This window comes from Phyllostomus hastatus, unplaced genomic scaffold (genome assembly GCF_019186645.2).
Source record: "Phyllostomus hastatus isolate PE091 unplaced genomic scaffold, TTU_PhHast_1.1 phas_contig_312, whole genome shotgun sequence".
In the NCBI taxonomy this organism is placed as follows: Eukaryota; Metazoa; Chordata; class Mammalia; order Chiroptera; family Phyllostomidae; genus Phyllostomus; species Phyllostomus hastatus.
In genome coordinates this window covers 496403-508874 of record NW_025333849.1, presented here as the reverse complement: position 1 = coordinate 508874, position 12472 = coordinate 496403, and the positions used below count along the sequence as shown (strand labels likewise).

At 39.9% G+C, this 12472-nt stretch overlaps 1 protein-coding gene across 2 annotated transcripts in view; it reads left to right on the top strand.

Annotated features, from left to right (window-relative positions):
* HABP4 (hyaluronan binding protein 4) overlaps positions 1-12472 on the top strand; it is a 41160-nt gene that overhangs the window by 9724 nt on the left and 18964 nt on the right. The window contains exons 3-5 of one of the 2 annotated variants that reach the window (XM_045839845.1): positions 5492-5653; positions 5864-5932; positions 11365-11448. In XM_045839845.1, the coding sequence (XP_045695801.1) occupies positions 5492-5653; positions 5864-5932; positions 11365-11448 (315 nt within the window). The remainder of the gene's footprint in view (positions 1-5491; positions 5654-5863; positions 5933-11364; positions 11449-12472) is intronic. The other variant, XM_045839846.1, reaches the window with a different exon arrangement.

The window sequence follows — 12472 nt, the reverse complement described above, 5'->3', positions numbered from 1 at the left end:
AGATGGTTATCACCTTCATTCTTATAACACCTAAACATGTTTATTGGACAGAGTTATAGAATCTTGATAACCTTAACAGACTGTCTAACTAACTAGATTCTCTCAATTTATGGATGAAGAAATAAAGACCCAGAATTTCAACAATGTGGGTTCTGGTTGCAGTCAGCTGACATGGATTTTTATCCCACTAAGGCAGAACCTATGTTTTTACAGAGAAGCAATGTCACAAATGGTGCCGGGAGTAACTGTCAGTGTAGCTGTGGGCAAGGATCAGCCACGTCACTTGTTGCATATGCTCTGGGAGCACAAATGCTGTTCTTAACGCAGTAGGAATTTTCCTTTAGGCTCCAAATGATGAATTTAGGTGAACTCTGAGAACATAGACTATCAGGAAATTAGTCTGCCTCTGTCTGGACACACTTGGCTCTTTTCTGCAATTTACTGCTTGTTGTTTAAAGTCAGTTCCAGTTCTGAAAGAATCACATGTTTAATTTTTTTCCTCCTCATAAGGAAGGATTTTTTAAAAACTATATATACATAATACATACCATTTTAACCACTTTTAAATATACAGTTCAGTGGCATGAAGTCCATTCACATTATTGTGTAACCATCATCTCCATCCTTCTTCAGAGCCTTTTCATCTTCCCCAGGTGTACCCGTTAAACACCAACTCCCCACGCCCTACCCAGTGCTTCGTTCCCTCTGTAAAACATACTCATGTCTACTTGTCAGAATTGTTGTAAGAGTGGGTGACAAGTATGTAAAGTGGGATGCTTGGCTCAAAGGTTATTTTCCTTCCTTTAGCTTGTGAGTGCATCACAAAGCTTCTGAAGTGGAGTATAGGATTCTTCGATATCCAAGAAGCCTGTGCCAAGAAGAAATATTTTATAATAAGAGGAAGTAAACAATTGAGAATATATTTAATTGGGACTGGGGGTAAACTTATGGAGTAGAGAAAAAATGATTTAAGGGATTAAAAAATACACCGGAATGCACAGGGCTATTTTTATGGCAGTCTCAATCGCTATTACAGTTTAAATGAATTTGTAATTTTGTCTGTACCTGATCTAGATTTTATGTACATTTAGACCTGATTTTGACTGTTGGCATTATTTCCTTGTATCTTTTTGCTTTATTTCCTCTTAATTTTTAAAAAAGATTTTATTTATTTATTTATTTATTTATTTATTTATTTATTTTAAGAGAGAGGGCAAGGGAGGGAGAAAGAGGGGGAGAGAAACATCAATTGGTTGCCCCTTGCACGCCCCCAACTGGGGACCTGGCCTGCAACCCAGGCATGTGCCTTGATGGGGAATCAAACCTGCAGCCTTTCAGTTCTCAGGATGGCACTCAATCCACTGAGCCATACCAGCCAGGGCTCAGTTTTTAGGTAGGTTTTTTTTCTTTTCTGGTCCTATCCAACTTCCTGGTTAAGAACTTACTTTTCTTTTGTCATTGTTTTAGAACTCTACTTTAGGTACTTCAATAGGAAGTCAGATTGTAAAACAGTAAACTCTATTTTAAAATTTGGTTTGGGGGTTGTTTTCTAATTTTTTTGTACATTTGGATCAGCAATAATTAATGAACCCCCTTTAAAAAAAGTTTTGATAAAGGGAGGTGGGAGACAAAAGCCAACTTGTAAAGTTTATTTAGAATGGGATTTCTTACAGAGAGTGGCATGAAATTAGTGATCCATGTGCCTCTAGCTCTATCTTTTCGAGTAAGGAAAATTAGGAGTTTTACATCTTTTTACCCATGATGGTATAGTAGCTTTTTTTTTTTTAAGTCCTCACCTGAGAACATCTTTTCATTGCTTTTAGAGAGAGAGGAATGGGGTGAGGGAGAGAGAGAAACATGGAATAACAGAGAAACATCGATTGGGTGCCCCCTGTAGGCTTCCATGACTAGGATCAAACCTGCAAAAAGTACATTTTATTGATTATGCTATTAGTTTCCCAATTTTCCCCTCTTTACCGTCCTTTTGCCCTGCACCCTACAACCCTCCAGCATTCCCCACTTTAGTTCATGTCCATGGGTTGTACATATAAGTTCTTTGAGTTCTCTGTTTCCTATACCATTTTTGACCTCTCGCCATCTATTTAATGCCTACTAATTATGCTGCTTCTTCCCTGTATCTTGCCCGCCATTTCTCCCATCCCCCTCTCCAATGAAAACTATGTGATGTCCATTTCTCTGATTCTGTTCCTGTTCTAGTTGTTTGCTTAGTTTTTTTTTTTTTTTGAAGTTCATTTTTTGATAGTTGTGAGTTTGTTGTCATTTTACTGTTCGTAGTTTTGATCTTCTTTTTCTTAGATAAGTCCCTTTAACATTTCATATAATAAGGGCTTGGTGATGATGAACTCCTTTAACGCCTTATCCGGGAAGCACTTTATCTGCCCTTCCATTCTAAATGAGAGCATTGCTGGATAGAATAATCTTAGACGTAGTTCCTTGCCTTTCATGACTTGGAATACTTCTTTCTAGCCCCTTCTTGCCTGTAAGATTTCTTTTGAGAAATCAGCTGACAAGTCTTATGGGAACTCTTTTGTAGGTAACTCTCTCTTTTCCTCTTGCTGCTTTTAAGATTCTCTATCTTTAACCTTAGGTAACTTAATGATGATGTACCTTGTTGTGTTCCTCCTTGGGTCCAGCTTCTTTGGGACTCTCTGGGCTTCCTGGACTTCCTGGAAGTCTATTTCCTTTGCCAGATTGGGGAAGATTTCATTCATTATTTGTTCAAATAAGTTTTCAATTTCTTGCTGTTGTTCTTCTCTTTCTGGTCCACCTATAAATTGAATATTGGACCTTTTCAAGTTGTCCCAGAGATTCCTAAGCCTTTCTTCAGTTTTTTGAATTCTTCTTTCTTCATTCTATTCTGGTTGGATGTTTCTTTCTTCTTTTGTTCTAAATCATTGCTTTGAGTCCTGGTTTCCTTCCTGTCACTGTTCCCTAAGTATTTTGCTTTATTTCTTTTGGGTATCTTTCATTTGTTTTTTCATTTTTCATCCAAGTTCAATCAGGTCTGTGAGCATTTTAATTACCATGGCTTTAAGTTCTGTATCACATAGGTTGGCTATCTCTTCATCACTTAGCTCTCTTTCTGGAGTTTTGCTCTTTTCTTTCATTTGGGCCATATTTCTTGGTCTTGGCACAGCTGATATGTTGGGAGCGGGTGGGGCGTTAGGTATTCACCAGGGCAGGGCACCCCTCCTCGCTGCACTGTGGGCTGCCTATTAGGGAGGGGCCAGAGAGGGAATAGTGCAGCTTGCCTGCTCGTCTCTAGCCTGCTTTCCAACGAATTCTTGTGAGACTGGGAGTTTCTCCCACTGCAGCAGCCCCTGGTGTAGTCCACAGTCAGCTCTGAGTCCTAGTTTCCCGTTCATTAAGTCCTGAGTGCATGTGGTCCACAGGCTTGCTGAGGTTTCTCTCAGCTGGCCCCGCCCATGCAGTCTGCCGCCTTGTCTTGGGTTCTCACCTGTCCACTGTGAAACTGGCCTGGTTGTTCCAGTTGCCTGTTTCCTTAATTAGCTGGTTTTTGGAGTTCCATGTAGTTTGATTTTCTGGCACTTCTAGTTGTTTATTGATTTTAGATTGGTTGGTATCCAATGGAATATGAGGAAGCAAAGGGTTTCTACCTACACCTCCATCTTGGCTAGAATTTCTGAATCCTGAAGCTTTTGGTGCACAGGATGGACACTCTAACCAACTGAGCCACACTGGCCAGGGCTAGTAGCTTTTTAATGTAACATTTTACATTTAATGTAACATTTTCAGCCATAAAAGTAGACCTCTAGTTCTGGCATTAGAGCCATTAATAATGCCCCATTGGATTTCAGTAAATGATTTTTTATAGCTTTGAATGTTTTTAAAAGCCTTGACAAATTAAGAAATGTAATTTGTCTAACTAAACTAGGGTTTAACAATGAGAAAAGATGTGGTCCTTCCTGCAGGAGCTTTGAGTCTAGTGGAGGAGAGGCAAGTACTCATGGAAAGTGATGGTAACCAGCAGTGAGGCAGAGAGAGGTGTGGCAGGCCCTGGGTCCAGTGGGTGTGGCAGGAGGAATGGGAGGGTTGGAGAAAGGGCCCAGTTCTTGGCTTGGGCACTCTTGTGTTGTGAGTTAGGGACCACAGAGGGAGCAGGGTGGGTCACTTGGGTCACATATGACCCACCCACTGTGGGTCATATGTAGGGCTGGGCATGTAAAGAGGGATATGTCCGGGAAGTACCTGGTTTTATGACCTGGAATCAGAGACCCCCCCCCCAACGGAGAGACATGAGGTCATATGAACGAGGGTCAGGTAGCATTAGCATAGGGGTGAGGGTGATGTATGTGGGATGTGCATCGCGAAGAACAAAGGAGGCAGCTGTGTGCAGAGCACCCAGGTATGGTAGGTGAAAAAGGCAAGGTACAGAACTTTCTCTTGTGTGACTCTGGATCTGCCTGGCTCTGAGAAGTGCAAGTAAGTGGCTGAGGAGCACAGGAAGTACTTTGTCATTTTGTACCATATATGGGTATGATATATTACAAAAATAATCATTTTGGGACAGACAGGGAAAGAGAAGCCAGAATGGTCAGAGGAAAATTAGTGTTCGGCCGTGTCACCTGGTAAATAGGGGTCAAATAACTTAAAGATAAAAGTTACTATTGGACTTCACAACCAAGAGGTTGTCTTTAGCAGTCCTTGGAAGTTTGTGTATCTATTATAATTTTTTTAATTCTTATTGATTTGAGAGAGAGAGAAACATTGATTTGTTGTTCCACTTACTTATGTATTCATTGGTGATTTCTTGTATGTGCCCTGACTGGGGATTGAACCTGCAACCTTGGCATACCAGGACAACACTCTAACGAATTGAGCTACCCGGCCAGGGCTTTGTCCTTTGAAGTTTATGTGGAGCAATGAGGGTAGAAGTCAGGTTGTCCTAGGATAATATATAAAGCTGCATATGTCACTGACTGGTTATGTATTTGGGAGGAGACATAATTTGAAGTTTAACTATTTTTCTTATTATGCATAGCATTCCAAATTTAACTTAAATGTTTAGTATTAGAACTGGAATGAACCTTAGAGTTAGTTTATCTAACCTTCTCATTTTATAAATGAAGAAACCAGATCCAGAGAGGGAAAGGGGTACCCCTCTACAGATTAGTGTAAGTCCTGCCCAGGACCTGCTTCCCACTGGCTCCCTGACCTAGTAGCCTTGGACAAATTACCTATTTCCTCTGTGCCTTGGTTTCCTCGTTGCCTCATGGGCAATAGTTACATATTATAGATTTGTTTGTGTGAATTAAATGGCTGTATGTGAAGCACTCAGAACAATGCCAGAGATAGTATGTGTTCAGTAAAAGTTAACTATTAATTTATCATTCAAGCCACCATTCTTTCCAGTATACTACAGCCATAATGTCTTGCTAGAATTTTCTTTATTAAAAAAAAGTCTTAGCTCTTTAATTCACCACTTTTTATTGTACGCATGTTTTCCTAGACCAGTTGACCGGTTTGATCGAGACAGACCACTGAGAGGACGTGGAGGCCCGAGAGGGGGCCTGCGGAGCAGAGGCAGAGGTGGTCCTGGGAACAGACCTTTTGACCGTTTTGACCAGAGAGGGAAACGGGAATTTGAGAGATATGGTGGGAATGATAAAATGTAAGTTTCCTTGTAAATGTTATTTTCACTTTGAGATCTTAGTCATCATAATATGAATCTGTTATATGTTAATATTTAGTTGACTTTGTATTGGTATACTGTCATTCCTGAAAGAGCTGATCCTGGGATAACTTTTAGATCAACAACTCTGAGTTGGAGATTGACTAGAGGCCAGCTTCCAGTTTAAGGGAATATCCTTTCTTTCTCTAGAGCAATCAGAACTGAAGACAACATGGGTGGATGTGGAGTTCGCACCTGGGGATCAGGTAAAGATACCAGGTATGGTGCAAATGTGTACATTCTGTGAACCTACAGCTAAGTGGAAGTCTTGATCTTAATTGGCCTTTCATGAAAATTATATTCTCTGCTGTGCTTGCAGTGCCTTTATACTTGTGTTCCTTTAAGTAGAGATAGGTTTTAGGCTTTTGTTTAACTTTAAATAATGGGTTTGCTATGTCGTAATTAGATTTGAAAACTGTTTTTAAAATTCTTTTATTTTGTCTTATTTTAGCCAAACAAATTTGTGTGTTTGCTCATGCACCAAGCACATGACATTACATTTGCAAAAGCTTCAGAATGTTTTTTAAATTCCTGGATATTCTATATTTCATTTTTCTGTGACTTTTCCAAAGTTCTTATATACATTGCATCTTCATTTCCTGAAATCATTTACAGATTGAAGCTCAGTGACAAGTTTTGCCTGAGGTTCAAATTTGACATTTCTCTGAGGCATCGTGGTGTCTCAGATCTGTTCCAGTTTTGCTCCTTAAAGGAGGTACGTGGTTCTGCTGTGTCTGTCGTTTCACCGCTGCAGGGAGGATGCCTTCCTGGTGTCTGCAATGGGATAGACAGGAAATACTTCAAGGCAGTGTAGGGTGGCAAATAGGTCACCCTAGGACATGTTGCAGGGCAGGCTTTCTACAAGTTTGAACTCTTGAGAGGATCCAGACTTCCAATTTTCTTCTTTTGAATATAAGCTTTTTATATAAATTTATTTTTCTTAAATTGTTATCTTTAAAGACAAATTGTACACAATAATATCAAGTGTAACATCAGATTTACTACCATTGCACATTTGTTGTCCTTGAAAGGGAAAAAAAACTTGTTAAATATTCTCGATCTGGGCTTCCATAGGATTTTTTTTTTTTTTGAGAATTTAATGAACTACTGTCTGTGTAGCTTCAAGCTACCAGGACACAGGCCCCACCAAGACTCCTTATCTTGTCCTCAGGAATTTGGCCTTCATGATGACAGGCTGCTTTGGAATTTGCTGCTGAGGAATTTGGCCTTCAGGATGACAGGCTGCTTTGGGAGCTTCCATGCCCCGGAAGTTTGTAGTAGGCCAATTGCATCACAACAATGATGGGAGCAGTTCCAGTCTTGTTTTCAGCAGCATTTACCCGTGTCTGCTTACTGACCAAGGTCCACAGTTTATCAAGGTTGACAGTGAGGCAGAAGCTCTGGTTCCTCTTTAAATGGTCATGCTTCATACCAGCTTTCCCAAAGTAACCTGGGTGGTATTTGTTGGAGCTGATCCTGTGATGATGTACAGCACCAGCATTACCTCGGCCTCCCAGTTGCTTCCTGTGCTTGATGATGCGGCTGTGGCTGTGGCTCACATGGCCCCAAAGTTTCTGGGCTTTCCTCAGTCTGGATGGTGTGTTGATGGCTAAGATGCCTCCATATGATCTCTTTTTCTTTCCAGAGCATTTTTTAGAAGATTTTATTTATTTATTTTTAGATAGATGGGAAGGGAGGGAGAAAGAGATGGAAAGAAACATCAGTGTGTGGTTGTGTCTCGCTCACCCCGCCACTGGGGACCTGGCCTGCAACCCAGGCATGTGCCCTGACTGGGAATACAACCGGTGACCCTTTGGTTCACAGGCTGGCACTCAATCCCCTGAGCCACGCCAGGCAGGGTAATAGGCTCTGGACTCTAAATCTTTTTATTTTGTTTTATTTTACTGTGATTATAGACAGATAGTTAATATATTTTTAAAAAGCAATACAGGCAACTCTTGAATCATCTGATTTACTACTTTAATGCTACCACTCCATTTCAGTTTGCGTTTGGACTTAAAATTATTTTTGGCTCCAAGTGATAACTTACACTAAGGCATCAGCCTTGGACTTGTAGCATTAAGAGGTGACCACATGTGCTTCTGGTTGACTGACATGTCTAATGTGAAGACGAAAGGTGCCCTGTGGCACTCATTTTGGATTGATTTGTGAGTTAGAGCTCTGAGGTGGTAATAATCTATAATCTAAAGATTCTACTTAAGTGTAAGATTTTAATTGCTTACCTAATAAATTGAAATTTTGATTTGCCATCAAGAACACCATGTAGTACAGTTGAATTATGTGCAACTTTTGATTAATAAACAAAAGCAGAGGTGAGCCTAACATAGGAAGTGATGTGTCTGTCCATAGCTGGCGAGGCCAGATGCTGCACAGATCAATGTAGGTGTGAGGGTTTCGCTGTAGTCCAGTATTTCTATTTGAAGATACTAGCAACATAATTAGATTTGTGGACAAGCTGCTTTTAAAATGGTGTGGCTGAGCCATTTCTAGTGTTATGGTTTTCAGAACAGTTTGATTGTGAGTACCTGTGCTGAAAATAGTATTTGTTCCATCAACAGTAATTTAAGAAGTATAATATCAGATATTACTTGCTTGTCACCAATTGAAATAGACACCCGTTAATGCAGTTTTCAATAATTCTGCCTTCCAGCTTCTGTTGTGAAGAGCAAGACAGTTTATGTAGTTATCAAGAAACATTTGGCTAAAATCTGTTCACTGTCATAGATTTGGTTAAATGTGAAGTCTGATTGAATGAACTAGAAAATGAAGCCTTGAGGTGTTTAACATTGTTTTGTGGAACATGCATGTGCAAACAGGTATGTGCTATATTAGAAAAACTGAAGTCAAAATATAGACTTGGGAGCTCTGGAGTGGCAGCTCAGGTAGCTAGAGCATCATCCAGATATGCCAAGGCTGCAGGTTTGACCCCTGGTCAGGACAATGACGAGAAGCAACCAATGAATGCATCAATAAATGGAACAACAAATTGATGTTGTATACCCATGCTCTTTCTCTCTCTCAACAAAATAAAGGAAAAATTAAAAAATATGTAGACTGAGCTGTGGCACTAGATCGTCTAATCCAACATTGATGATTACTTTAAACAAAATAATAAAATATGCCAGAATAAATTGTACCTAATTTTGAAACATTATTGTTTTGTAGTTGTGGTTATATGGTTCTATAAGAGCTGTAAATACAGTGTTCATTTTGGTTTATTCATAACATAATAAAATAATTAAAAAATAATTTAGGTCAATACAGGGGAGACCTGTGATTTTTTTCATTGAAATCAATTGCTCAAGTTTTAGAAATACTGAATTTTACAAGGTATCTTTGTTTTGTATTCTGTTGCTTTTTTCCTTCCCTGTGTCTTTGTAGCCACTGAATGAATTTTAATTGTTGAAAGCTATGAACTGTCAGTACACCTATGTTTTTTATCCCCTTGGTTTATTATGTGACCAAGGGAGTAAAGAGAAAATTGGAATAACTTAATGCTGAGGCTGCTGCTGGACTTTGAGGCTCCTGGATGCTAAAAATTCCCATGACCCCATAGGGTCAGGCAGATGTGCAGAGGCAGACTTTGTAATGAGACCCCTGCTGGGCAGAACAGCAAGGATGTCCTTCCTAACATGAGTGTGTTTAGACCTGGTAGAATAGGCTCATTCGCTAGAGCATCATCCAAACACATCAAGGTTGTGGGTTCAGTCCCTGATCAGGGTGCGTAGAAGAATCAGTGGGGCCCTGGCTGGGGACTCATTTGGTGGGGAATGTTGTCTTGTTCACCAGAAGGTTTTGGGTTTGATCCCTGGTCAGGTCACATACCTAGACTGCTGGTCTGGTCCCTAGTTAGGGTGTGTACGGGAGGCAGCTGTTCGATGTTTCTCTCTCAGAATTTCCTCTCTCACATAGATATTTTTCTGTGCCCCACTCCCTTGTTTCCTCTCTCTCTGAAATCAATAAACATATCCTCAGGTGAGGATTTAAAAAAAATCAACTAGTGAGTACATAAATAAATGGAGTAACAAATAGATGTTCCTCTCTCTCTGTCTCTCCCTTTCCTCTCTCAAAAATCAATAAATAAAAATAAATGCAAGTGCATTTGATTTAGAATCCTTTATAAAAGTAAAATATCGTCATTCAAATTTTATGTTGAGGAACTGAGTTGTTTTATTAAAAGTTGATTACAATAGCTTTGATTTGAGAATTTTAAAATATTTAAAAAGTCTATTCTGTTATTCTGTTATAGTTCAATTTATGTTTACTTTTGAAAAAACAGCTTATTTTATGAAGCTGGGTTATGTATGTAGTATAAAATATTTCTAATAGATATCTAATATCCATTATATTGACAGTATATATCCATTATATACTCAAGTCATTATATACAAAGTCAATATAATTATTGACTAATTTTAGCATTTTCCTGAAAATGAAATTTCTTATGCTGGGGCCTTTTACTTTTGTGGGTCTTTTATTTTTATTTATTTATTTATTTATACATTTTTAAAATTTTAATTGTTGTTCAAGTACAGTTTTCTGCCTTTTACTCCCATCCCTGCCCACCCCCCAGTGCTCCCCATCTCCCTCCCATTTTCACCCGCCCTAGTTTTTGTCCATGTGTCCTTTATACTTGTTCCTGTTGCTGGGGCTTTTTAAAAAAATATTTATTTCTTTTTAGAGAGAGGGGAAGGGAGGGAGAAAGAGAGGGAGAGAAACATTGATCTGTTGCTTCTTGAGTGCCCCCACCAGGAGACCTGGCCTGCAACCCAGGTGTGTGCCACACCAGTCAGGGTAGGGCATTTTTGTTTTTAAGTAATGATCAGATGGCATTAATGTTACCATAAAAAGGAAGATTAAGATCATATTTTGAAAAGTTCACATTGTTTTACATTGTGTTGTAATTTTTGAATATGTAGATTGTGTGTTTAGATGTGATGGTATATAAATTGATGTTTCAAGCCTTGTATTTCTAGTATAGTTGTTACCTGCTTGTTTGTAACTCTACACACTTATTTTTGTGGAATGTTTTTACTTTTTTACCATTTTTTAGAAGTCTGATATGAAGGCCTGGCTGGTGTGCCTCAGTGGATTAAGCACCAGCCTGCAGACCAAAAGGCTGCTGCTGGTTGGATTCCCCATCAGGGCACACGCCTGCATTGCAGGCCAGGTCCCCAGTTGGGGGCGTGCAAGACACAGTCAATCAGTGTTTCTCTCGCTCTTATTCCCTCTTCTTTCCCCTCTCTCTAAAAATAAATAAATAAAATCTAAAGAGTAAAAAAAAGGTCTGATAGCGCATAGTCTTACCTATTATAAGTCATTTTATGACCCCTGAAACATTGGGAATTTCTTAAGTTTTAAGAGTTTTGAATAATTCTTCTGAGCCTTTATAATCTGTTTTTAACTTTAGGCCACTCATAGAAACTTCTGTTTCTTAAAGTACCTTTCACATTTGTGGATATAATTGATATGGATTAGCGGATAAGAGCATTTTCTCTTTTTCATTTTGATGTGGTTTACCTGTATGTGTATATAGAGGAAAGAGGACATTGAAATGTTTTTTTCTATTTTGAATATCAGCATTGATGTGAACAAGTTCGTATGACTAGAATGGTCTTGCTGCTTTTCAGTGATGTGGAGCCATCTGCACCTGCAGAGGAGCCCCCCATGGTGGAGGAGCCCCCAGACCCCCTGGAGGAAGGGTCTCCAGCCAAGTAAGTGTTTCATTCCCATCCCATTGGGTTCCAATCCCATTGGGTTGTTGGTCTTTTTCTTACTGATTTCTAAGAGCTCTTCACAGAGCAGAAAGCTTATTTAGCCTTTCCTCATATCACAGAGGGTTTATCTACTTAATGTATTAAAGAAAATTAAACTAATTAGCCCTGGCTGGTATGGCTCAGTGGATTGAGCCCTGGCCTGAGAACCAAAGGGTCACGGGTTCGATCCCCAGTCAGGGCACATGCCTGGCTTGCAGGCAGGCCCTCAGTGTGGGGGCATGTGAGAGGCAGCCACACATTGATGTTTAAAAAAAAATAAAAAATGAAAAATAAATTGAACTAATTAATATTCAAATAATCTAATGAATGGTTAGTAATAATAATTAATGGCTTAAATTCAAGCTTTCTGCCCTGTGCCTATGCCTCTTTTCCATCAACAGTCTGTAGTGTGACTAGTCTCTCTCTTGTCATGACCCCTTCTCCTGTCCCTTTATTCTCTCCTCCCTCTTTTCCTTCATGGAGCTAAGGTCTCTGGTCCATCTCTAGCATTCTTGCCAATTCTTAATACTCCTTTGCCCCTTGGATTTTTTGTTGTACCTTGCTAGCAGAATCTGCCTTCTGGGTGACTGCTAGCTATCTCCCTTCCCTCTGCCTGCACCCATAGGCTGAGCACTACACGTCACAGTGGGGCTGACAGGAACCCCTGTAAATTCTTGATCACCAGCCTTCTGAAGTAAGCCCTCAACACTGCCCAGCAGTCTCCATTTCTTGGGTACACTCTTTCTGTCCCCCACTACCATGACTGGCTTAATCCTTTCTGTCTCCTCAAATCTCTGTCACTGCCCCCATTTGCCTAGACCTTCTCTTTCATTTTCTAGATACACCTTTGCCCCTGCATAACAGAGAAATTAGGAGCCACCAGATAGGAGCTTCATCACCTTCCCGCTCCCAAAGGTGCGACCTTGCCTATACCTGTATGCCTTCTAGCGTCCTTGCCTCATGGTGAAAGGGACGTGCCATC